Source organism: Ictidomys tridecemlineatus, chromosome 4, assembly GCF_052094955.1.
Source record: "Ictidomys tridecemlineatus isolate mIctTri1 chromosome 4, mIctTri1.hap1, whole genome shotgun sequence".
Taxonomy (NCBI): domain Eukaryota; kingdom Metazoa; phylum Chordata; class Mammalia; order Rodentia; family Sciuridae; genus Ictidomys; species Ictidomys tridecemlineatus.
In genome coordinates, this window is record NC_135480.1 from 97,218,651 (window position 1) to 97,245,627 (window position 26,977).

The window sequence follows — 26,977 nt, forward strand, 5'->3', positions numbered from 1 at the left end:
GGGTTCACTTTCTAGTACCCCTGCACCAACCCTGCCACATACAAGCCATTTCACACATGAATAAATTTAATATAAACTACTTTAATTCAATTTAATTTGTAGACATCTTTCTTCCTTCTTCCTTCCTCTATTACTCCCTTGACCTAATCCATTGTAAGAACAATCTTTTCCTGTCTACTCTCAATCTTGGAGCTCTCATGCTTTTTCAGAAGCCTTACTCTGTTATCCCCTGTGTCTACTGGATCTTTTTAATATTTCTCACAGGAGTGAAGGCTGACTCCAGGCTGGGGATATAGCTCAGCTGGTAGAGTTGGTTAGTTAGTCTCTCCCCCACTGCCCCACTTCACAAGAACTCACTGATGTTCCTAATTTCACATTATCTTTGGGCAGTCTATTCTCAACACAGATGCCCATGATCCTTTTAAAGCAGAAATAGGTTGTATTAGTCCTCTGTGCCAACCTTCCAAAACTTTCCCGTCTCATACACAATTCTCAAGTCCTCCTCATGATCCCAAGCTCGTGACCGCCCCGCTTCCTGACCTCATTACTTCCTCTACTAACCACCAGTTCTAGCTCTTCCTCACATGTTAAACAAGCCCCTGAGCCTGTATTACTTTACTTGCTGTACCCTCCATGTGAATGTTCTTTAGGTAAGCAACCCATTCCCCTACCACCTTCAGACTACTACTCAAACACTTATCCAAAGAAAAGCCATCTCTGTCCACTCCACTTAAATAGTACCTCTTCCCTGGTATCTGAACCTTCTCTCAAACCCTCACCTCATCCTGTGTCTTTATAGCACTTAAAACCATTTAACACATGCTTTATTTGTGGTCTCTTGCTGTTTTTTGTTTCTGCAGTACTGGGGATTGAACCCAGAGTTTGGCGCATGCTAGGCAAGTGCTCTGCCATTGAGGTATATCCCCACATCCTCACTTTTTAAATTTTTATTTATTTTGTAGTACTGGGAATTGAACGCAGGGGCACTCTACCACTAAGTTACATCACCAGTCCTTTTAATTTTTTGAGATAGTCTTGCTTGATTTTTGAGGGTGGCCTCAAACTTATGATTCTCCTGCCTCATTTGCTAAGATTACAGGCATGTGCCACCACACACAACTTCCAACTCTTTTTTGGGGAAAGGGGGGCGGTCCCACTCTCTCTTTTCCCCCTTAAAGAAATTTATTTTTTTTTTTTTTATTTATTGTGTTGTTGGGGATTGAACCCATGGCCTTGCACACGTGAGAGAAGTACTCTACCAACTGAGCTATATTCCCAGCCCAGAGTCCCACTCTTTTAAAAGTAAACTCCACAAGAGTAGGGACTGTTGTTTTATTCATTGTTATTTCCTCAGTGCCTAAAATAAAGCTAGGTGTACTGTAAGCTAAATGTACTATGTAAAAGCAGAACAAAAAGATTCTGACTTGAGCAGCTAAATAGATACCATGTACCATGATGGAGACAACTGCAGACAGGTATCAGGAGTAGCTATGTTAAGTTTAATATGCCCATGAGATATTTCTGAAGTGCCTCTACTCTCTAGGTGCATGCATCCACTCCCTTGGTTTTACTATAATCTATAAGGCATTGATTCCCAAAACTGCATCTGCAACCTACACTTTTTTTCTCAACTAGAGTTCACAGTTAATTGCCAACATGGTATCTCCCTATGGATGTCTTACAGGAATACCTCAAACTCAGCATGTCTAAACCAAAACTGAAATTCACTTTTTGTGTGTGTGTGTGTGTGTGTGTGTGTGTGTGGTGCTAGGGATTTAACCCAAGGCTTTGTGCATGTTAGGCAAGCACTGTACCAACTGAGCTATATCCCCAGCCCTGAAATCCACTCTTAAAACACAAATCATTTCTCCTCTAGTGTGAAATGGCACTATTTATCCACTGGCTTACTCAAGCTAGAAACCCAACTCTCTCTTCCAGACATTGCTCACCAAAGCATACAGATATGACCACTTCAAGGATGTTTTACTTCTTCTCTTACAACTTCTGCCAGTTCCCTTCTCTAATCTGTCTTCATCTCTTTTCTGGTTACCCAAGATAGCCTCTCAATAACTTACTTCTCCTTGTTTATGCTCACTCTGCTGTAATATAGTAGTCACTTATTGGTGACCCAAAACACTTATTCAATACATGTTCAGCCATTTTCTTTCTTTCTTTCTTGTTATTTTTATTTTTTTCCAAAGTTTGAACTGATCCTAAGGGTGCTTTACCACTGACCTATAGCTACATGCCCTTTTAAGATTTTGAGACAAGAGTCTCAATAAGTTGCCCAGACTTCCCTCAAATCTGTGATCCTCTTGCCTCAGACTTCCCAGTTGCTGGGATTACAGGTGTGTAGCACCATTCCTGGTTAGATTTCATTTTTAATATTGCCCAGTTTAGACTTAGAGCATCTAAATTCAAAACACATGAAAGCAACCAAAACACAATAATAACACAGGAAAAACTATCCAGTTTTACATACCTGCTTTAATTTTTTTTCAAGTTATATCTCACATTTCAGTTTAATAAATCATAAAAGTATCGCCAGAAGACACAGCTGTCTTCTAAAAATATCATACCTGAATGACAGCACTGAACCAGCATGTATTGCCAACATTTTTCAGCCCAACTGGCCAACCATCAGCTCTCCTCCAGTCATTGGGATTGGGGTTTTCTCCCCAGACTTCACAGCGTTTTCTCTTTGAGCGTTTAATTTCTGCAGAGATTGCCTCATGCATCCTATATTGTGTCAACATACCACACATCAAAAAAGAAAATACTTAAAGAATAATAGAGTATATGGAGGATGCTGGTGACCTTTCATAAATCATTCAAAATGCCCGAAAAATTAATTATTGGATAATTATCAGCTATATAGTATCTATGGGAACTACAAAATGTAGGCGAAAAGCAAGAATTAAACAAAAACTTCAATCCTTCCATCACAGGGACTATGACTAATAAGGTCCATATGGTTACTATATTAAAAGTTTTCCATTTTAATCACAGCACCCTAAGTGCTTGCCATTGAAAGAGGAAAGAGAGAAGTGTGGTATAGCTAAGAGCCACCAAACTGCCCAGCACACAACACCCTGCGGTATGTTTCTCTGAAAGAAACAACTCAGCAGTGCAAGAAAGTAAGCATGTTCAGAAATGACAGTCCACCACTGGAAAAGGATGTCTGTAAACGGCACCAAGCAATCATCAAATTAATACCAATTCACACAATATATACCCTAGTCACTTCTGAAGCAGGATGGTTGACTACTAAATTTCATTTATTTCTTCTCTTTCTTTCTTTCTTTTTTTTTTTTTTTTGTTTGAGACAGGGTCTTACTAAATTGCTGAGGTTGCCTCGAATTTGTGATTCTTCTGCTTCAACCTCCTAAGCAGCTAGGATTACAGGTGTGCACTACGACATACAGCTGATAACTTTCAACTGGAGTATAAAAACCCTCCTCACATTTGGTTTTAAATGTAAACCAAACGGTAAAGCACGCTAATGTGCACTGCTTCTCCTAAAAGCATTTTTTTTTTAATATTTATTTTTATTTTTTGGCGGACACAACATCTTTGTTTGTATGTGGTGCTGAGGATCGAACCCGGGCCGCACGCATGCCAGGCAAGTGCGCTACCGCTTGAGCCACATCCCCAGCCCCTCCTAAAAGCAATTTGACTCAAGTGCCATTAAAGGAATTTGGTGGAATTATTCCTGAGTGGCATGCACAGAGCTGTTCGCCTCTGACCTACACATAAATGTGGGGAGCATAGAATATAAATTAAAGCAATAACCTGTTAAGCTCTCTTTCATCTGCTTGAATTTTCGGGGACTCCAGCAGACTCAAAGCAATGGCAGCCTGAAGATCATCTTTGTTATCATGAGTAAGGTCTATCACTTCTATAAAATAAATAGAAATTTAATTAGTCCACACCTCGAAGAAAACTGCCCTTCTGTCTGCAGTATTAAAAAAAAAAAAAAAAGTAAAAACACTTCCCAAACAGATATACTCTCTAGCTGTCCCTATAATGGCTCATCTGTGTAAGAACAATTTCATTACTCTGTCCAGAGTCAAATGAATAACTTAAATGCTACACTGTAACCTTATACTAGACAACAGTACAGAAATAAGCTATTAAAATGTAGGAATCACATACCCTCTTCTAAAGTGTCTTTCCACACAGTGAGAAATAAATCCCACACCTGTAAGTTAAATACATAGTCTCTATTTATCATCATAAAAAATTCACTAAATATAAAACATTCAAGGAACAGATTTTCAATGTCACACTATTTCAATTCATACTAACTATTCAGAATGGAAAACATATTCAACTCATTTTAGGAAGTTAGCATAATAGTATACACATAAAAACCTGTCAACAACAGTAAGAAAAAAATTACAAACTCATAAATGACCACAGAGACAAAAAAATCAAAATATTAGAAACAGCATTCAATAATTCGATTATCACTCCTTTTTCATGGTATCAGGGATTGAATCCAGTATACTTTACCACTGAGCTACATCCTGAGCCCTTTTCATTTTTTAATTTGAGATAGTGTCTTGTTAAGTTATTTAGGGCCTCACTAAGTTGCTGAGGCTGGCCTTAAACTTGTAATCCTGGAAGTATGGGGGTGCACCCAAGCATGCCCATCTGTTATGACGATTTTTATCATGGCTTTAGAAGTCCTAACTAGTACAAAAGGAACTTAGAGACTGAACCAAGTGCAGTGGCACATATCTGTAATTCCAGCTATTTAGGAATCTGAAATGGGACTGCTTTGAGATAAGGAGTTTAAGACCAGTCTTAAACAATGTACTGAGACATCTTAACTAACTAACTAAACACATATATACATACATACTGGATAATAAGCAAAGCAATAATCATTCACAGATGATAATAATCTACAAGGGAAACCCAAAATTATCTATAAAAAATAGTTCTAATTAGTGACTAAATTTAGCTCAGTGGTAGAGTGGTTACCTGGCATGAACAATACTTTAGGTTTAATCCCCAGCACCACAAAAAATAGGTGAATAAAAGACCAATGTATAAAAGGTTAAATTAATTTCTATACACCAGCAATGAAGAACATTTCATCTAAAATGAAAGACAGTACCTATAGATACACAAAACTGCACTAATCAAAACTGTGCCAGGCACAGTGGTGCACACCTGTATCCCAGCTTCTTAACGAAGAAAGTTCACAAATTCAAGGCCAGTCTGGACAACTCAGTGAGGCTCTGTCTCACAAAAAATGGGGGCTGGGGATATAGGTAAGTACCACACACACACACACACACACACACACACACACACACAAAAGATCATGCTACTTGGCATACAATAAACATAAAGATCATCAGTAAAGTAGCAGAAGGGAAGAGGGAAAGGGAACTTGGGCACACTGAGGACTAAAATGGAGTAAATCAAATTCCATGCATGTATGATTTTGTCCAAACGAACTTATTATGTATAATATAATGTTCTAATTAAAAAAAAAAAAAGCCAGGCATGATGGCATATGCTTGTTGGAGAGTGCTTGCCTAGCATGCCCAAGGCCCTGGGTTCAATCCCCAGCACCAATAAAAACATAAAAAACTTTTGGGGGCTGGGGAGTGACTCAGTGGTGGAGTGCCCGCCTAGCATGTGCAAAGCTCTGGGTTCAATACAAAAAATTTAAAGAAAATTAAAAATAAAAAATAAAACCTTTGGGCTTCAAAGGACACCATTAAGAAAGTGCAGTCAACCCACAGGAGAAAATTTTTGCAAAACATGTCCCTGAAAAGGTACAAATGCACATTTGAGGTCAGCCTCAGCATCTTGGAGAGACTCTGTCTCAAAATAAACAATAGCGAGGGCTGGGATGTGGAGCTTAGTGATTAAGCACCTCTGAGTTCAATCCCCAGGACCCAAAAGAAAGAAAAAGAACAAAGAAAATGAAAAAAGAATGGGTTTATCAGAGGCTAGGAGGAGGAAGGAAAGAGGTTGTTTAATTGGTATAGAGTTTCACATTTTTTTAAATTTTTAAATTTGTTTTAATTAGTTACACATGATAGTACAATGATCTTGACATATCATACATTTGAATCAGATGGGGTATAATTTCTCATTTTTCTGAGTGTACAGGTTTACAGTTTAAGGCTAGCCTGGACAACTTAGGAAGATCCTGTCTCAAAATAATAAATAAAAAGAGCTAAAGACATAGCTTAGTGGCAAAGTAACCCTGGGTTCAATGCCTAGTACCACCAAAAAATACATGTTTTGTGTACACATACGTATTATATGTTATAGATATTATACGTAATATATGCTGTGAGTTGAAAATTATTATATGTAGGGCTGGGGATGTGGCTCAAGCGGTAGTGCGCTCGCCTGGCATGCGTGCGGCCCGGGTTGGATCCTCAGCACCACATACAAAGATGTTGTGTCTGCCAAAAACTAAAAAATAAATATTAAAATTCTCTCTCTCTCTCCCCCCACTTTTAAAAAAGGAAAACTATTATATGCATATATACACATACATATATAGATGTACATATATATATATCCACACATACACAGCAGCATTATTCAGAATAGCTCAAAATTTCAAACAGGCCAAATGTCCACTTACACCATCTGACTCAGCTGGTGGTTCTTTCTTCCCAGAAGCCTCCTTGGCTTTCAGAGTACCACCCTCCAGGTTTTCCCTCAATACTCATCACCTCCCTAGACTGGGAACATTCAGCTGCTGAACTTTTTACCTTTTCTACACCACTTCCTTGGAGACTTGGCTCATTAATCGCATACCTTTACATAGCATTTCCTGATTCCATGCTTACCTAGCTCTAGTCAGGATCTCTCCCCTGAACTTCACACCTGGGTCTCCTCACTTTCTGGACATCTCCATCTGAATATCAGGTATTTCAAACTTAGTATTATCAGAAATGATCCCTTCATCTTCGTCCTAAACCTGCTTCACCAGTGATTATCCCTCTTAGATAAGTGCAGCTCTATCTTTTCAGTGATGCTCAGGAAAAAAAACCAAAAAACAAAAAAACCTTTCTCTCACAATCCTTATCTCTGCAGTAAGCAAATTCTATGGATTTTATCTAAAAAGCACCAGACAGCTGTTAGAATGCAAGCACTTCTCACCTATCCACAACTGCCTGCTGGCCCAAGCCTCCATCACCTGAACAGCCTCCCGAATGGTCCTGGGCTCTCTGACCTGACTCATGGCTCCTTACTACCCTCTCCTCCACATTCTATTCTTAACATTGCAGTCAGAATGGCCTCTAGAAAATGGAAACCAGCTTACCTCACTCTTTGTTCTAAACTCTCAAGGGCTGTCCACTTAACTGGGAGTATCCGCCAGCACTTACAAAGGATGCACATGACTCACCTCCAGTTCCTCCACTGTTCTTTTTATAGTGGGGACTGAACTCAGGGGTGCTTCACCACTAATCTAGATCCCTAGTATTTTTTATTTTGAGACAGAGTCTCATTAAGTTGCTTAGGGCCTGGCTAAATTGCTAAGGCTGGGCTCAAACTCGGGATCCTCCTGCCTCAGCCTCCAGAATTGCTGGGATTACAGGTGTGCACCACCACATTTGGATACTCCACAGTTCTTAGTGCCCTCCCAACTCACTCAGCCTCAGCTTGGCCTTCTTGTGGACTTAATCCCCAGGACCACCAGAGTGTCTGGCACATAGCTAGTGCTCACTGATTAAATACTAAATAATGAATGAATTAGAAAAAAAATTTAGGGGATGGGGTTGTGGCTCAGCGGTAGAATGCTCGCCTGGCACGTGCAGGACCCTGGGATCGATCCTCATCACCACATAAAAATAAATAAGTGAAATAAAGGGCTGGGGATATGGCTCAAGTGGTAGCGCACTAGCCTGGCAAGAGTGCAGCCCAGGTTCAATCCTCAGAACCAAAAAAAAAAAAAAAAAAAAAGTGAAATAAAGGTATTGTGTCCAACTACAACTAAAAAATAAATATTTTTTAAAAAATTTTTAAGCTCACAATGATGCCTGCTACATAGCAATGACTCAAGAGTTAGCTATTCAAAGGGTTGATAGGCTTTGTAGAGAACTAATACACACAAATTTTGTGCAAATTCATAGAAAGAGAGACCTACTTGCTAATACTTCTTTGTTGGCAGCACTCCCCTCTACTTCAGATGGTTCTGTAGCAACAGTGTCTTGACTGGGCTCCTTAACTCTCTCATCAGTGAGCAGGCTGACAGCCTGAGTGATGTCACCATTACTGGCCTAAGGGGGGAAAAACAAAAAACATTTCAAAAGCAAAGAATCAAAGTGAAAGGTAAGTAGAAAGATAGTTTTGGGGTTATACCTCCCTACTACCGTGGTGACAATGAGTAAGTCTAGGTGTAACTCTAGATATAAGGTAGACAAAGCAAGTATGAGCCAGGTGTGGTGGTGCAAATGTGTAAGAGGCTGAGGCAGGAGGATCACAAGTTCAAGACCACCCTGGGCATTTTAGTGAGATCTGTCTCAAAAAGAATGAGGAATGTAGCTAAGTAGTAAAGTGTTTGTTTAGCATGTACGATGCTCTGGGCTAAATCCTCAGTGACAACAAAAAAAGAAAAGAAGAGAAAAAGTATGGTGGAGTACAATGAGTCTAATTTGCTTGAAGGTATAATCAACACCCAGTTACAGGAGTTAAGTTTCTATGCTCTGATTCCCACAACATGCAAACAAATGCTAAATCTTGCTGTATATTTGTCATTGTTTCAAATCTTATTATTCCTGATTTCACAAAATAGTTCAAGTTCAATGTGTCAAATGAGAGCCGACAAGTAACACAGATTCTGAAGCGTCAGCCTCTAAAATAATAAGCAGTTACCATATTTTATAATAGATATAATATTGGTTTTTGAGATAGAAGGATTGAAAGTTTAAGGCCAGCCTCAGCAACTTAGGCCCTAAGCAACTTAACAAAACCCTGTTGCAAAATAAAAAAATAAAAAGCATTGGGTATATGGCTCAGTGGTAATCCTAGGTTCAATGTCCAGTACACCCCCAGATATATATATATATATATATGCAAATTATTTATAGCACACACTTATACATATAGGTTTGGAATTTTCCATTAGAAAAAATTTCTGGGCTGGGGTTGTAGCTCAGTGGTAGAGCGCTTGCCTCACATGCATGAGACCCCAGGTTCGATCCTTAGCACCACATAAATAAAAATAAAGATAACATGTCCATCTATAAATAAAAACAATTTAAAAAAAAGAAAAAATTTCTAAGGGCTGGAAAAACATCTACCTTGTGGCAAAACATCTACCTTGCATTCACAAAGCCCTGGGTTTGACCCCCAGTTTCAAAAAACAAAAAAAAGATTAAAAAAAAGAAAAGAAAAAATGTCTAAAACTTACCACAGTATAGTGAAAAAACTGAACGTCACGTACCCATCACTTTGCTTCAACAATTATCAAGTCATGATCAATCTTGATTTATCTATACTGCCTACTCCTTCCCAGGCATTCTGAAGCAAAGTCTAAGCATTTTGTCATTTCACTGGTCAACATTTTAGATTGCATCTTTTTAAAAATACAGGCCACAAAGTCTAAGAGTAATGATATTGTCAGGTGCTTTGGCGCAGGCCTATAATCAGTTTGTAATTCCCTGCAACTCCAGAGGATGAGACAGGGGGATTGCAAGTACAAACCCAGCCTTGGCAAATTAGCAAGGCTCTAAGCAATTCAGCGAAACACTGTCTCAAAATAAAAAAATACAAAGGGCTAGGGATTTGGCTCAGTGGTTAAGTGCCCTGGGTTTAATCCCCAGTATCAGAGGGGATGGAGGTGGGGGGTTTTCCTTGTCTCAAATATTATTTGGTTTGCCGGTTTCAATCAGGACCTATATAAGGTTTGTACAATTAACTGGTTGATATGACTCTTAAATCTCTTTGACTTTGTAGGGTTTCTCCAAAAGTGTCCCCCATCCCTTTACAATTAACATACTGAAGAAACTGGACCATTTACCTGTTCAATTTCTGTCCCTTATATGTATTTTTATTTTGGCATAAAGATAGCTTGAACTGACACAAGTATTACACAGACAATTATTTTAAAGGCTGTTGGCTAAAAGGGGTCTACAAACCAACCTTTAGAGCTTCATGAAGAAAGGAAGGATCTTGAATGCCTGTGATTTCTCTCAGTTGATTTAACAGCATTTGGCAGCTCTATATTTGAGATGGGGGGAAAAAAGACATGTCAATCAGAAAATAAAACTGGGCACATCTTGGATAGATAGGCCTGAGACATGCATTTTTCACTCTGGAGAACTGACAAGATCCATCTAACAAGAAACTGACTGCCAGATATATCCTGAAATGCCAAATCTATTAATTTTTTAAAAGCCTAATCAAGGCAAATGCCATGGGCACTTATAAAATTTGAAGAAAAAAAAAGTAAAACTACCAATAATAATAAATAAAATAAATTAAATAAATAAAAATAAAAATAAAATAAATAAATAAAACATTTAAAAATGTAGTAGTTTAGCTGAATGGATGCTTAGGTTTTGCTTTCTGTAAAGTGTGCATAAATAGGTCATACAAGGAGTCCAGGGAATTCGAATGGATGTGAGGAGCAGCTATTTTAAGCTTGACTGCACATGCCACTTGTGTGTGTCATTTTTCACTGACAATGTTTCCAATCATATAACTTACAAATGATTAGTACCACCAACATCATATTTAAAACTTCAGAGCTGATTAAACAGAAGTATAGCTGAAGTGAGAGTTTTCTAAATGATGAAATATTTATTCCAAAAGAATAAACTATGGTTAAGCTCAACAGCTTTTCTTTTAAAAAAGAAAAACATGACAAAGAAAAGAAAAAATGACCTATGAAATGTGTTCTCTTCTGATATGCATCATGGAAAACCTAACTAGGGGGCTGGGGTTGTGGCTTTAGTGGTAGAGCGATTGCCCGGCATGTGTGAGGCACTGGGTTCGATCCTCAGCACCATATAAAATTAAATAAATAAAATAAAGGTATGTGTCTATGTACAACCCAAATAAAAAATTTAGAAAAACCTAACTGGTTAACTTTCAGCTACAAGATCCGTTTTTAACTCCTTTTTAGCCTTACAGTCTTTCAAACTATCGATTTATATTGTTTCTCACAGTCAAAACTTAACACAAAATACTTATTTACAAGTATAGCTTGATTTAAATAACTTGAGACATAATGATCTTTTACATGAATATTAAAAACAATCAAGTTCAAAATTAATTCAGTGAGAAGAAATCTAATTTATACCACGACTAAGGTAATACCAGAATAAAGTTCTGACTCAAAACTCTATGCTTCAACATTATATTAACTTCAATTAGTAATAGAACTCAAAGAGAGTCTATGTTTACTGCCAGCTGTAACAGAAACAGTATCCTGCCTTCTTCAACAGCTGAGGGCTCAACAATGCAACACTTAAGTATCACACAACTAGAAATAACTAACTGAAACATCCCTCCACAGTCCTTGAAAAAGCATCAACGGCCTTTCTGTTCTAGTCATAGGCCACAGTCAGAGGCTAGAAATGGAACCCTATCCTGCTATGGTCAGCAGTTTTTAAGGCCATGGGTCTTGTTAAAGCCAGTCATTGTACACAAGGGAGGGTGATTATCAGACTAAAAGGTGTTACTTAGCCTTGACAGAAGTTGAAAACCACCATGTGATTTTCACAACAATAAGGTATTAAAACTTTTTTCCAAACTAATTCTAATTTCATTTGATTTTACTGTGTAAAAGTATGTGAATCTAGGTATTCCAATCAAATGCAAATTTATAAAAAACCAAAATCAACATACCCTCAAAAGGGTTTGGGGACATAAGTAGCATATTAATACCAAATTGACTAAGAAGGTAACAATGAAATAGATAATCACATTTTCATTTGAAATTCTTGATTTACAGAAAATAATCCCAGTAAAAACTAATATATAAACTGGGCATGGTGGCATGTGCCTGTAATCCTAGCTACCTGGGGGGCTGAAGCAGGAGGATCACAATTTAGAGGCCAGTTTCAACAACTTAGTAAGACACAGTCTCAAAATAAAAAATATAAAGGGCTGAAGATGTAGATCAGTGGTAGAGTACCCCTGGGTTCAATACCCAGTATAAAAAAAAAAAAAAGATATAACATATGCTGCTTACTTCTAGACAGGTGCCATTCTAAACACTTTGCATGCATGTATTAAATTTAGAAACAAATTCCTTTATTCACTTACTTTTATGGGTTGCTGAGGATCAACCCAGTGCCTCACACAATTAGGCAAGCACTCTACTACTGAGCTACAACTACAGCCACGTATTAACTCATGTAACCATTTAGCTCTTATAACAAATCTGTGAGATGTGAATTATGACCATTTGACAGAGAACTGAGGCACACAGAGTAGGTCAAGTAACTTACACAGGATATTGCTAGCTAAGAATTAGGCTGGGTTTTTTTTTGTTGTTGTTTGTTTGCTTGTTTGGTTTGGGACTGGGGATTGAACTCAGGGATACCCGACCACTGAGCCACATCCCCAGCCCTATTTTGTGTTTTATTTACAGACAGGGTCTCACTGAGTTGCTTAGTGTGCCTCGATTTTTGCTGAGCCTGGCTTTGAACTCATGATCCTCCTGTCTCAGCCTCCCAAACTTCTTGGATTACAGGCATGTACCATAGTGCCTGGCTCAGGCTGGGATTTGAACCCAGGCTGCCTGACTCCATATCCGGCACTTACACCATATCATGCTGTGCTTCCAACAGCACCAATGGCTAGGAACCAATCCTTCAACTAGGGTCTTGGAGGACATTCAAGATCCAAATTACACCAGGTCTTATAATGTTGCTCCTATTATCTCTAGTAACACCTCTTCCATTGGTGAATTATAGAAGACAACCTACAGTCAAGGGTTTACTTCATCTTAGTTCCTTCACACAGTCCTTTCAAAAACTCTGGCCCACACTATTCTTTCTCTTTTCTAAGCCCCCATATTGAGGAAACAATGAGCCTGTAAATGAATGGGGCTTTTAGTTCAATTGTTTTACATATGAAGTTCTTTTCTCTAGTAAAGCATACAACATACAAGCATACAACATAACTGCCCAATTTGAATTTATCCTTAAGATAGTGCTGATAATGACTGCAACTAGAATTTACTGAAACCCAGGTGCCTTATATAATGTATAATCCTTATAACAATCCTAAAAGTCAGGCAATATGTAAATTAAGATTTATAAAACCTATTTATGGGCTAGGTGCAATAGCACATGCCTATAATCCCAGCAATTGGAGAGACTGAGACAGAAGAATGGTAAATGAGGCCAGTCTTTAGAATTTAGTAAGATCCTGTCTCAAAATAAAAAATAAAAAGGGCTGGGGGTGGAGGTATAGCTCAGTGGTAAGAGCATTCCTGGATTCCACCCCCAGTACATGGGGGGAAAAAACTATCATCAGCTATTTTGAGTTAAAATATAAATCAAAGATGGCCATTAACCAAGTGCAGGCCCATCTGTAATCCAAGTGGCTTGACAGGCTGAGTCAGGAGAATTTTGAGTTTAAAGTTAGCCTTAGCAATGATGAGGCACCAAGCAACTCAATGAGACCCTGTGTCTAAATAAAATACAAAATAGGGCTGGGGGTATGGCTCAGTGGTTGACTGCCCCTGAGTGCAATCCTTGCAAAAACCCCACACCTCGCAAAAAAAAAAAAAAAAAAAAAAAAAAAGACAGATATTAAGAGTGTAAATTTAAAAAAAGTGTGAATCATAGATTTCACAAGGCTTATTCTATGCTATTGATACACATACCCAACTGCTTGATTGCACTGACTTGATTCCATCCTGTAAATATTTAACTAAAATTCTCAGCAAGTACCTACCTTCAAAATCCTAATAAGACTATTAAATGCTGACTTTATAGTAACAGACAAACTAAATTCATCAGGATTCTACTGTACTAAAAGTTCTATTTTTCTGGAACTTTAAAGAAAGCAGATATAAATGTTACCTTCCCTCTAACTACACTGCTATATATAAAGTACACACCCAACAGGAGACAAGACAAAGCCTGTGCTCCTGTCACAATGAAGCCAAACGTTAGCAAGAACCAACAGGTCTGCATTTCCTTGACTAAGTTCACACTGTTTTCACAAACAAGTACTCTTTTTTTCCTGCCCAGAGGCAGGAAAAATAGGAGAGTGCACACACACACCCTTCTCAACTTTCAGACCTCAACTACTCAATGGCTTTAGGGCAATTCAGTCTACAGTTCATAACCGAGAGATTTTCTTAAAAGCAATAACCCACTTCGCAATAAGCAACAAACAGGATTTTATTAATAGAAAAAAAATTAAGCTATCAAGTTTCTGTCACAAACAATTGGTCTAATCCTACTGCAACTAAGTTAAAACCCTGATCAAATAAAGAAACACTACTAATTACTAACATAGAGTCATTTTCTAAATTATTTCAAACAGAGATGCTACTTCATTATTCTGATAAACACATTTTCTGATTTTAATTGTGTAGTCTTACAAAGACTTCTAAATTTTATGTATGTTCCTTTACACAAAAGAACAACGAAGGTGTACCTAATAAAATTCCCTCCAAAGTTAACCAATTGGTTTTCTAATTTTAAAATAAAACTTCAGTACCCAATGCAAGAAAACAAAAAACAAACAAAACCCTAAATAGGAGTCAAAGAAAAAAAATAAAATGAAGCAAAAATAAAATAGTGTTGTCTTAACAACAGTTTCTTAACAATACATGCTAAGAATGCTGTTAACCTTTCTGACTTTGACAAAAAATGCCACAAAGCCCTGGCATTTTTTTCAGTTTTTCTCCCAGCAACAACCCTATGTTGTGCAATTTATTCACTGGGAAGAACCTAATGTAGTCATAACAACATGACTTGTAAAAATTACAAATAGCAGCTTTGTGTGGATGATAAAATTCCCTGACCTGGACTATTTAATAATTTACTTGACTGATAAAAATACCAGTTTCAGTTCATCAACTGGCTTAAAAATTTCAAAGGCATTTAAATAATTTTAGCATTTAGCTGCTCTTATATGATGTAGGTTGGTTTAAACTAAAACCTTAAAAAATGAGAATAATAAATCATTATTTACTTGTAAAAAATTTTTACCTTTTTCACATCCACTGATTAAAAAATTCCAAAAGTACAAAAGGATATAAAGTGAAAAAGAAATATCTCCTCCCTCGAGTTCCATTCCTAAAGGGTTAAACACTACTCATGGTTTGTATCTTTCCAGAAACCGTCTATACCCATGAGTATTTTTTTATACTATACATAATGTTCTACACTGCTTCTTTCTTGCTTTAGAATACATTAAGACAATATTTTCTCATTTCCTTGAATATATGACCCAACCAAATATAGAAAATGCGTCTGGGAAGTCATTACAGTGGAATGAATCTCCAAAAATTAAGGAAAATGCCATTATCATAAATTTTTGCTAGAGATAAAAGTAGAAAAATATCAGAGGAAAGTAAGAAATCAAATTTTCATGATTATAGTTTTAGAAATCTAACAATTAAATTTTAAGTTACTATTAGGTTGGTCTCTGCGGAATTTGTTTTTTATAAATAGCAGCAATCAGGGAGGTGATGTGACATGGGATTATGAAAGGTACTAAATGTCAGGATGAGTTTAGATTTAATGTGATGAACAATGGATAATCATAAGAAGAGATATGGGAGAGGCAGTGTTTAAGCAGATTAATCTAGCACACATGAACAACTAGTTCAAAGTAAGGATGAGATCAGGGAAAGAAAGCTTAACTACTGTAAGCCAAAGGGATAATACCCAAATCATTTGTGATGAGAGGCAGGATGCTAATAGGAAAAATAGGAAGGTAGACTACACTTTGAATAACTCAAAAAATGAAGAAATAAAGCTTAGTCAAATATTTGTAAGTGGATGCCTATGAGAATGCTATTGCCAATAACCTAAAAGAAAACAAACAGAGAAAACAGCATGATCATTTTTTCTTTTTTGGTACTGGGGATTGAACTCAGGGGCACTCTACCACTGAGCCACATCCCCACCTATTCTGTATTTTATTTAGAGACAGGGTCTCATGAGTTGTTAGTGCCTCACCTGGTCATTGCTAAGGCACTGTCTCAGCCTCTTGAGCCACTTGGATTACAGGCATGCCGGCAGCATGATCATTTTGATTGCTAGAGAAAAGCACTGGACAGCATCCAACACCGTTCATGACAAAAGATCCAGAAAACTAGGGATTGAAGGGAATTTCCTTACATAATAAAGGGTCTTACACAAACTAAACAAACAAACAAACAAAAACCCCAAACACAGGTGCTTAGCACAATGGCACACACCTGAAATCCCAGCAATTCAGGAGGTAGAGGCAGGAGGATCCCAAGTTTGAGGCCAGCCTCAGCATCTCAGAAAGGCCCTAAGTAACTTAGCAAAATCTTATGTCAAAATAAAGGGTTGGGGATGTCAGTGGTAGAAACTCTCCAGGTTCAAGCCTCAATATCAAAACAAACAACAAAAACCCACAGGTAACATCGTATTCAATAGTGAAAGACAAAAGTTTTACCCTTGAAATCAAGGACAAGACAAAGATGCCCACTTTTACCATTACTATACCACATTTTACTGAAAGTTCTAGACAAAGCAATGGGCAAGAAAAAAATAATAATTAAGGTTACTAGAAGTAAGAATTAATAAATTAAGCAAAATTGCAGGATATAAAATGAGATGCAAAAATTAAATGTTCTTCCTCTATACAGCAGCAATGTACAACCCAAAAGGAAATCAAGAAAATGATTTCATTTATAATAATATCATAAAATATCTAGGAATAAATTTAACCACAGAGGTGAAAGATTTGTGCAAACTACAAAACATTGCTCAAAGAAGTTATATAAGACCTAAATAATTTAAAAAGATACCCATCTTCATGAACTGAAAGACTGTACTAGTGTTCTTCAAAATAAAAGAACCAATAGGGGATATGTGTGTATGCAGAGAGAGAGTTAAGGAATTGGTTCACATGACTATTCATTCAAGCTGAAGAATTGGGAGACCAGTCGTGTTGTTCTAGCCCAAGTCTGAGGCTCAGAATCAGGAGAACTGAAAATGTAAATTTCAGTGGAAATCTAAAGGCCTGAGAAATAGGAAAGCTAAGAGATGTAAGTTCCAGGTTGAGTGTGAAGCTTGAAGAACAAGCAGAATTGATGGTGGAAGTTGAAGTATAAGGACAAAAGACTAAAGTCTCTGCTCCAGCAGTCAGGCAGGGAAAATGTCGTCGTCGTCTTCGTCGTCGTCATCATCATCATCATCATCATCATCATCATCGTCATCGTCATCATCATCCTACCAGGGACTGAAACCAGGGGTGCTAACCACTGAGTCACATCCCCAGTCCCTTTTATTTATTTTGAGATAGGGTCTCATCATCATCCTACCAGGGACTGAAACCAGGGGTGCTAATCACTGAGTCACATCCCCAGTCCCTTTTATTCATTTTGAGATAGGGTCTCGCTAAGTTGCTTCAGGCCTAAATTGCAGAGGCTGGGTTTGAACTTGTAATCCTCCTGCCTCAACCTCCCTCGTCGCTGGGACTACAGGTGTGTGCCACCACCTAGCCTCAAAGTTTCCTCTTAATCAGAATTTCTGTGCTACTTAGGTCTTCAATCAATCGGATAGGGCCCACCCACATTAGAGAAAGCAATTTGCTTTATCCAGTCTACTGATTCAATCTCATTCTCATCCCAAAATACCCTCACATATACACCTAAAATAATACCTGGACAAATGTCTGGGCACCCCAAAGCCCAACAAAATTAGCACATAATATTAACCATCAGAACAACTTATTACCAAGATAGTAACAGCACCAAAATGATCTACAACCTCAATGCAATTCTATCAAAATTCCAATGGCCTCTTGGAGAAATGGAAAAGGTGATCCTCAGATTCACACAGAATTCCAATAGACCCTGAAAGGCCAATACAATATTGAAAAAAGAAAAGTCAGAGAACTCACACTTCCTAGTTTTGAAATTTTTCTAAAAAGCTACACTGATCATAATACTCTAGTATGGCATAAGAACGGACATACAGAAAAATGAAATGAAAGTTGAGAGTCCAGAAAGTTCATTCATCTATGGTCAACTGATTTTCAACAAGGATATCAATATCATTTAATGGGAAAAACAGTCTCATCAACAAATGGTTCTGGGCAACTGAATATCTATCTACAAGCAAAAGAATGATACTGAACCCATGTCACATACAATAAACAGAAATTAACTCAAAATGGATCAATGACCTAAATTTAAGAATTAAAAGTATAAAACTTTTGAAAGAAAACACAGAGGCAAATCTTCATAACCTTGGATTTGATAATGGATTCTTAATACGACACCAAAAGTATGAGCAACAAAAGGGGAAAACATACTGAATCTGGGTATGGTATTGTAGTTCAGTGGGAGAGTACTTGCCCAGCACATGAGGCCCTGGTCCAATACCCAGTATTATACACACAAAAAAATAGCAAATTAGACTTCATCAAAATTAAACACTTTTGTGCATTAGAGGACATTATTAAAAAAGCAAAATGAGCCAGGTTCCATAGCACATAGACTCAGCAGCACATGCCTGTAATCTCAAGAGGATCAGAAGACTGAGGCAGGAAGATCACAAGTTCAAAGCCAGCCTCAGTAATTTAACAAGGCCCTAATCAAGTTGGCGAGATACTGTCTCAAAATAAAAAATAAAAAGGGCTTGGGAAGCTGGATGTGGTGGCTCACAATTGTAATCCCAGTGGCTTAGGAGGCTGAGGAAGGAGGATCAGGAGTTCAAAGCCTCACCAACAGTGAGGCATTAAGTAACTCAGTGAGACCCTGCCTCTAAATAAAATACAAAAAAAGGCTTGGGAAGTGATTAAGCACCCCTCAGTTCAATCCCTAGTACCAATAAATCAATAAACAAATAAACAAATAGGGTGTAATGCAGCTCAGGGTACAGTACTACTAGGTTCAAGACCCAGTGTGTGGGAATAGGTGGGGGTGTTGGGAAGGGAGGGGGGAAAAATGGAATGAGCAAAAATTTGAAAAGACATTTTAAGAAGATAAACAGATGGACAATAAATTTGTGAAAAGATGTTAACAACATAAGTCATGTGAGAAATACAAATCAAAACCACAATGATTGGGGGGGCTGGGGTTGTGGCTCAGGGTAGAGCGCTCACCTAGTTTGTGTGAGGCCCTGGGTTTGATCCTCAGCACCATAAATAAATAAATAAAGGTATTGTGTCAACTACAACTAAAATATATTTATTAATTTAAAAAACAATGATTTACCACTTCACACTTACAAGGATGGCTATTATCAAACAAAGAAGAACAAAAACAGAAAACAGCAAAGTGTTTTTTGGTTTTTGTTTGTTTTTGGTACTAGGGATTGAATCCAGGGGTGCTTTACCTCTGAGCTATATCTCAGTCCATTTTTATTTTGGCACAGAATCTCACTAAATTGCTTAGGAACTTCCTAATTTAGCGAGTCTGGCCTTAAACTTGCAATCCCTCAATCTCAGCCTCCTGAGTGACTGAGATTACATGTGTGTACCTATATGCCCAGCTAGTAAAGTTTGGTAAAGATATAGAGAAACTACAATCCTGTGCATTACTGGTGGGAATGTAAAATGGAGCAGCTGCTATGGAAAACAGCTTGGCAGTTTCCCAAAATGTTAAACATAGAATGACCATGTGTTTCAGGAATTCCACTTCTAGGTTTGTACCCCAAAGAACTGAAAAAAGGTATTTAAATACTCATATACAAATATTCATAGCACTTGCTGGGTATAGTGGCATGCACCTGTAATCCCAACCACTCAGGAAGCTGAGGCAGAAGGATTACAAATTCAAAGCCAGCATCAACAATTTAGGGAGGCCATAAGTAACTTAGTAAGACCTGCAATTTACATGTGTGTATATGTATGTGTATACATGTATACTTATATATATATATATATTTATATATACATGCATATACACATGTTTGTGTGCATGTGAGTGCATGTATGTATGCGAACCCGAGGCACTTTACCCATTGCGCTACATCCCCAGGATCACAAGTTTGAGGTCAGCCTCAGCAACTTAGTGAGACCCTGTTTCAAAATAAAAAAATAAAAGGGCTGGGGATGTAGCTCAGTAGTAAAGCATCCCTGAGTTCAATCTCCACCGCCCCAGCCCTGTGTTTATATTTTTTACAATTTTTTTTTTTTACAAATTTTTTTTTTTAAATACACACACAGGAAGTTTTTAGGAGAAAGAAAATAACAGATAAGAAGAATAAAACCAAACTCCAAGATAAATACCAATTAAAAAGTGCTAAGGGCTGGGGTTGTGGGTCAGCAGTAGAGCACTCGCCTAGCATTCTGGGTTTGATCCTCAGCATCACATAAAAATAATAAATAAAATAAAGGAATTGTGTCCAACTACAACTAAAAAATAAATATTTTTTTAAAAAGTGGTAATAAGGGATCATAAAAACAAAATAATAATTAAAACACCACCACAGGGCTGGGGATGTGGCTCAAGCGGTAGCGCGCTCGTCTGGCATGTATGCGGCCCAGGTTTGATCCTCAGCACCACATACAAAGATGTTGTGTCCGCTGAAAACTAAAAAATAAATATTAAAATAAAAAAAAAAACCACCACACACAGATAAATAATTAAAGCATGAGAATGAGACTGGATATTCAACCAAGGGAGAATGGCATGAATTACTACTGCTACTGAAAGGCCACAGATGCACTGATTTGATCAGAAAGTGGTCAATCACTGGGTACTTTATTTTTTTAGTACTGGGGATTGAACTCAGGGGTGCTCTACCACTGAGCTATAACCCCAGTATATTATTATTATTTTTTTTTAATAATAATAATAATATACTTTATTATTATTTTTCCACCAATTTTGAGACAGTCTTCCTAAATTGCCCAGGCTGGCTTTGAACTTATAACCCTTCTGCCTCAGATTCCCAAGTAATAACGGGGTTTATAGGCATGCACCTGGATACCGCTTTAATGACCGGTTACTTCTCCGAGATCTGTTTCATTCAAGAATAACAAATTCTTACTAAAGCCTACTTTGGCAAGACTCACCATTAGCCTAGCTGGATGCTGATTATGTAAAACCATTGATTTCCCTACTACTCAATCATATGCTACTGGATCAGCCTCTCTGCAGGCCTCTGGGCAATCAGCCTTCTCCTTGTTGAACTCCAGACTGATCCCCAAAGCCATTTGGAAGTGTTGTTGCCACCTCAATCTCTATGGTACTATAGGAACTAAACTAACCTGGCTTTGTCTCCCATCAGCTAAGACTTAATCCTGCACAGGTGTCTATCTGTCTCTGTCTCTCTCTGTCTCTCTGTCTCTCTGTCTCTGGCATTACTGGGAATTGAACCCAGGGTGCAAGCAGTCTAGTACTCAGCTATGCCCCTAATCCTTGGATCTCTATTTTCCAAGTTTTCTACATAAAGTCTGAATTATATTGTCACTGGAACAATGTTTTAAAAAAGAAACAGGTAAATTTTTCTTCTTGTGTTTTTGAATAGAATTATCGTATTCATTGTCTCACTTTCAGGTTTTGAACATGTTATCAAGAATAATGGATTTTATGTGTTTGTGGTCTGAGAGATGAATTATTGAAATAAATACTACAAATGCATCAATTATCCTCCTGTACTGATGTATACATTCCTTTCATTGGTTGTACCCAAGGGGATAAAAAAGGAAAAGAAATGAAAGACACAGTTTGGAAACTGAGTTCCAAAGGTAAACAAAAAAAAAAAAAAAAAAAAAAGAAGTGAACAAAACAACAGGTGGAGAGGGCAACAGAGAATTTTGTTGTTTCAGGATTGAGGACATGTGTGCACAACAAAATGGGAATTAATCCCATCCATAGCTTTTTCAAAATTTAATGCGCAAATGAATCATGCAGGAATCTTGTCAAAAGATAGAATCTAATCAATAGATCCAGAGTGAAGGTCCAAGCAATGGTGTGTCAATCTCAGCGTGTGCTTATTTCCCTGGCCATTAATATTCTCACCCTGGTGGTCTCAAACTATCAACACGAGATCACTAAACACAGAACTGGGAAGAGACATACACAATCTGCTGGAAAAGCAGTACAAGCTGGCTCTAGCACATCCAATATTCAGCATTTCTATCTTAAGTAATGCAGATGCCTCTGGTCCATTTAAGTAGCAAAGGAGTAGACAGTAAAGTTTCTGGTGGGTAGGCTAGAATAAAGGAGAATAATAAAGGATAAATTACATAAAAGAATAAACAGAGACATTTACATGAGGATTTCTCAAGCTCCTCACAATTTACATTTTGGGCCTGTTGTGGGGGCTATCCTATACATTCTAGGATGTTGAGCAGCATTCCTGACTTTTACCCACTAGATGCCAGTAGCCTCTTCCCATAGCAATTACAATCAAAATCACCTCCAAACATTGTCAAACATCTCCTGGAGTGCAAAAATCTCACTCTACTACACATTACTAATCTAGGTTTATTTCTAAGAAATGATGGAATAAGAAGGGAAATATAATTCTTCCACTAAAATTAGAGATAATCAATGAGATGCTGGGGGCAAGGCATTTGGACAAAACATGAAACTACTTAGACATCAGGGAGCTCAGTCAAACATAGGAAAGAAAATTATGTTTAGAAAGAGTGCAAGGGAAAAGCCAAGCCTGGTGGTGTGTGCCTGTAATCCCAGCCACTCAGGAGGGGAGAATCACAAGTTCAAGGCCAACCAAACAACTAGAAGTGAGGACCTCAGCAATTCAGAGAAACCCTGTCTCACAATAAAAAAACAAAAAGGGCTGGGGATGTGGCTCAGTGGTTGAGTGCCCCTGGGTTCAATCCCCAGTGCCAAAAGAAAAAGAAAAGAAAGAGTGCAAGTGAAAGATTAGGAGTTTAAAACATTAGGAGGAAATCCACAGAGAAGACATTAAGAGATTAATGGGAAGGTTCTGGCCTAGGACAATGGCTCCATCAACTAAGAGACAGAACCAGAGATATCTCAGACTCTTGGACTCAATTGCCTAGGTTCGATCTGGCTGTACAATTTCTGAGCTGGGTCACCTTAGATATTTTAAAAAGTATAAGCCTTCTCATAGAATTTCCATAAATATTAGTTACAGTGGCAGACGTCTATAATCCTAGCAGCTCAGGAGGCTGAGGCAGGAGGATCGTTAGTTCAAAGCCAGCCTCAGCGAAATCGAGGCACTAAGCAACTCAATGTGACCCTGTCTCAAAATAAAAAACAAAATAGGGGGCTGGAGATGTGGCTCAATGGTTGAGTGCCCCTCGGTTCAATCCCTAGCACCACCAAAAAAATAAAAGAATTTCTATAAATATTGAGACAAAAACTTATTAAGTTCTAAGCACAGGGTCTAGCACACAATAAATCTCAATTACTGGTACTAACTATTACAGGTATCAGCATCATTATTTTTCTTGGAAGGCACTTGCTTCCACTTTGCTATTGGTTTAAATTTCTTTAATGAAACAAAACACATAGACAGACCTTGCCTGGATGGGCTGGAGCTGTAGCTCAGTGGTAGAGCACTTGCCTAGCATATGTGAGGCACTGGGTTCAACTCTCAGCACTGCACATAAATACATAAATAAATAAATGTCCATTGACATACTTTTAAAAAAAGAAAGAAAGAGTGCCTGGTAAGAGCCTATCTGTCAACATGTCTTATAAATACTGTTGTTACTGAGTGAACAATAACTGTAGCTGAGTATGAGAGTTGTGAAGCCAACCAATCATTGACCTACTGATGTTCCAAAAGTCACAATTAATGAGACAATGTAAAAGGAAATGAAAACTTAATAAATGAAGAGAAAGCATAAAAGGGCATTACATTCACTAAAATTAACACATTTTAAAAGGGCTTGAGCTATCCTAAAGAATGTGTAATGTCAGCCTGCTAGACACCCTACAACTCAAAAGGCTGAGGCAGGAAGATAGATTCAAGTTCAAGGCAAGCCTTGGCAACTTGGCAATACCCTATCTCAAAATAAAAAGGACTGATGATGTAGCCCAGTGGTGGAGTCCCCTGGGTTCAATCCCCAGTACCATCCCTGCCCCCCACAAAAAGTGTGATGTCAACCCTTAGTACTGCTGCCAAAGATGAGAGGTTTATAAGAACCAAACTGGGGGTAGGTTCAATCCTCAGGACCACATAAAAATAAATAAGATAAAGGTACTGTGTCCATTTACAACTAAAAAAAATTAAAAATAAATAAATAAAAAGGAACCAAACTGATTTCAAGTTGTTTACACTACAAGTTGTTTACACTGTAACAAGTAAACTTTCCTGCTGGTTTTTATGTACATCAACATAGGAATCTGTCAATAAGTAACCTTTTAGAAATAATCAGTCTATAATCTGGGGATTTAGTAATATCACAAAGTGGCCACTCTGAGATTTCAGTACACACTGAGAGTGTATTTCAAGAGAATTACATTTTTCTCTCACTAAAATTCTTGGGGGGCTATAAAGGGTTTTGTCTTCTTAACTGACCAATAAGGGAAGGATTGTAGGTTTTAAATAGCCTTTCAGTGTCAGGAGAGGATAGCTCTTCTCAACTATAACAATTAAATATCTTTTAACAGAAAGATAGAATGCCTCAGAATTCAAAATAAAAGAATCTATTTTAGAAGAAATTATTAAAATCTTCCAAGATGTAAAAAGGTAAAAGTTCCTTCAATCTAAACTGCTAACTTCAAGAATTCACATTAGGAAAAAAAAAGCGCACGGGGTGGCGCAGGGGTGTGGGGTGGGAGTGGGGGGAGACGACTTTATCAAGCATTCCAAGCTTATCATCTGTCAGTATTGGGCGAATCACTGGGAAGAACAGTAAATGTCATCACTCTGCAGGCCGCCAAAGATCAGGACACTGAAGCCAGTAGCCACCACAGTGCCAAGCCTTCCCAAAATAACTATGACTTATATACAAATGCTCATCAAACACCCCACATACAAACTCTCAAATGGTGAGTGCTGAAACAGGGGTCACTTCTCAAACTATGGCAAAGATAAATGAAGATGCCACTGATTAACAGGCACATGACATGGTCTTACATGACAGTCCCAACAAATTTAAATATGACTTGCTCTCCCTTAAAATAGTCTATTATCTAAATCAATATAACTGTCTAGAAACCAACATTTTCCCACCTGTTTTTAAGTCACTGTCCTAAAAAACAAATAGAACTGATCTCTGAAACCAAACAAGAGAAAAATCCTGGTTGAAATTCCAAAGGCACTGAGCATCTAACAATAATATTTCCATTAGAAATCAGCACATAAAACATCATTCACATACTTTCACTTTGGAGCCCAGGACCTGGAGATATCTTTTTCTACATAAGTTTTAAAAAGTGTGTGCATGTTATATACTCCAAGTTTTCTGAGTGCATCAGAAGAATAAAAAGGCACAAAAGGTTTCTCCTTCAGCACTTTATGACACCTCTGTATTACATTTTAGAAAACTTCTCACTTCCAAACTTATATTTGAATATTTGGCACAGATTTCCCATTCTGTCTTGAACCAAAAGTGTAGTACTGAGGGGTAAGGAGGTGGTTAAGTTATAACATTCCAAAGTAACATTAGAAGATATTCTTAAATTCCCCACTTCCCAAGTTTCCTCATAGCCTTTTGATTTTCTCTCAAATCACTGTTCTTTTACTCTCACCATCTTATCCCAGAAATCCTTGTACTGATTTCAAACTTAGATATGAAGTAGGTAGAGCAAAATCAGTATAACTTCTGTTCCATCACCCTATTCCTCCACCCTCCTTCAAAATCTAGAAATGAATGCAATAATTAGGGAGGCTGCTCTGTTTCAAAAAAAGAAGAGGAGAGGGAATTAAGAAAGAAAAGCGAGCTGGAAAGGAGGAAGGTAGTGTGTTAGGACCCCTAGTTTTCTACACTTCGTTGAACCTCGGCTTTAAGCGAGATAACTTCGGTCTTCTTTACACTCTTTAAAACAACACTGCCATAAAACTGACTTGAGTAAAAACAAAAACAACCCATGCCGCCCCTTTCAGAAGTTCTCACTCCTGATCAGGGCCCAGGAGCACTCTCCTTAGTGACCCTGATGCATACAACCCCACGTGCAGCCCTTTATATTAGGGTTTCCAAAATAACCTAATTACCTTCACCATCATCAGCTCGCTCACAGACCCAAAAAAGAAGTCCTCAACCCGAGACTCGCAAGGACCGCAACCTAGCCCAAAGGCCAGTCCCGACGCAGCCTGCGGACCCCTGCACGCCCGCGTGGCACACCCCGCGGCCCCCAGCCCCGCACCCTGCAGGCCTCGCCTGCTCCATCGGGCCTCCAGCGCGCCAGCGCCCGGCGTCGCTGGCGTCCCGTCCCACGCTCCCCTCTCGGGCCACGGGGCGGCCCCCAGGCTCCCACTCTCGTCGCTGGCCCACCGAGCCGTGGCCGTCTGCCGCTCCGGCCGCATCGTCCTGTTGCAGCTCCGCAGTCATGGTTGAGGCACCCCTCCGCGGGTCACCGGGATCCCACCGCCACCGCTGCCAGTCCAGGAGCACAGAAGGCCCCGCCCGCGCCCAGCACCCGGCGCCCAGCGGGGTCCAGGTCCCGCCCCCGCCCGCAGCGCGCGCCGGAGGCCCAACCCACACGCCCCGCCCCCGGCCTGCGCGCGCACCCAAGGCGCGCGGCCGAGGCCGGAGTCTCGGCGCGTTCTCACGCACGCCGGGTTCTGACCCCGCGCCGGCCACGTGATCCAGGCCCCGCCCTCATGATAACGGTCGGCAAACGCCTCAGGGGCTTAGGGTCTGCGGGGGGCGTGGGGGAGGAGTGGTTTGGGGCTTTTAGGACCCTGCGTTCCGAAGTCACGTT

The 26,977-nt window shown here is 38.8% G+C and overlaps 1 protein-coding gene across 13 annotated transcripts in view; it reads right to left on the bottom strand.

The window, feature by feature from the left end:
• Positions 1–26,743, bottom strand: part of Usp28 (ubiquitin specific peptidase 28) — a 62,111-nt gene extending 35,368 nt beyond the window's left edge. For 6 of the 13 annotated variants that reach the window (XM_021732360.3, XM_078047034.1, XM_005334203.5 and 3 more), the window contains exons 1-5: positions 26,548–26,743; positions 10,129–10,206; positions 8,132–8,264; positions 3,793–3,898; positions 2,580–2,739 (exon numbers count right to left, since the gene is read on the bottom strand). In XM_021732360.3, the coding sequence (XP_021588035.1) occupies positions 2,580–2,739; positions 3,793–3,898; positions 8,132–8,264; positions 10,129–10,206; positions 26,548–26,604 (534 nt within the window). In that variant the 5' untranslated portion in view covers positions 26,605–26,743. Of the gene's footprint in view, positions 1–2,579; positions 2,740–3,792; positions 3,899–8,131; positions 8,265–10,128; positions 10,207–26,547 lie in introns of those variants that run through there. The other 7 variants (XM_005334204.5, XM_021732363.3, XM_078047038.1 and 4 more) reach the window with 4 other exon arrangements.
• Between the last annotated feature and the right edge of the window lie 234 nt (positions 26,744–26,977).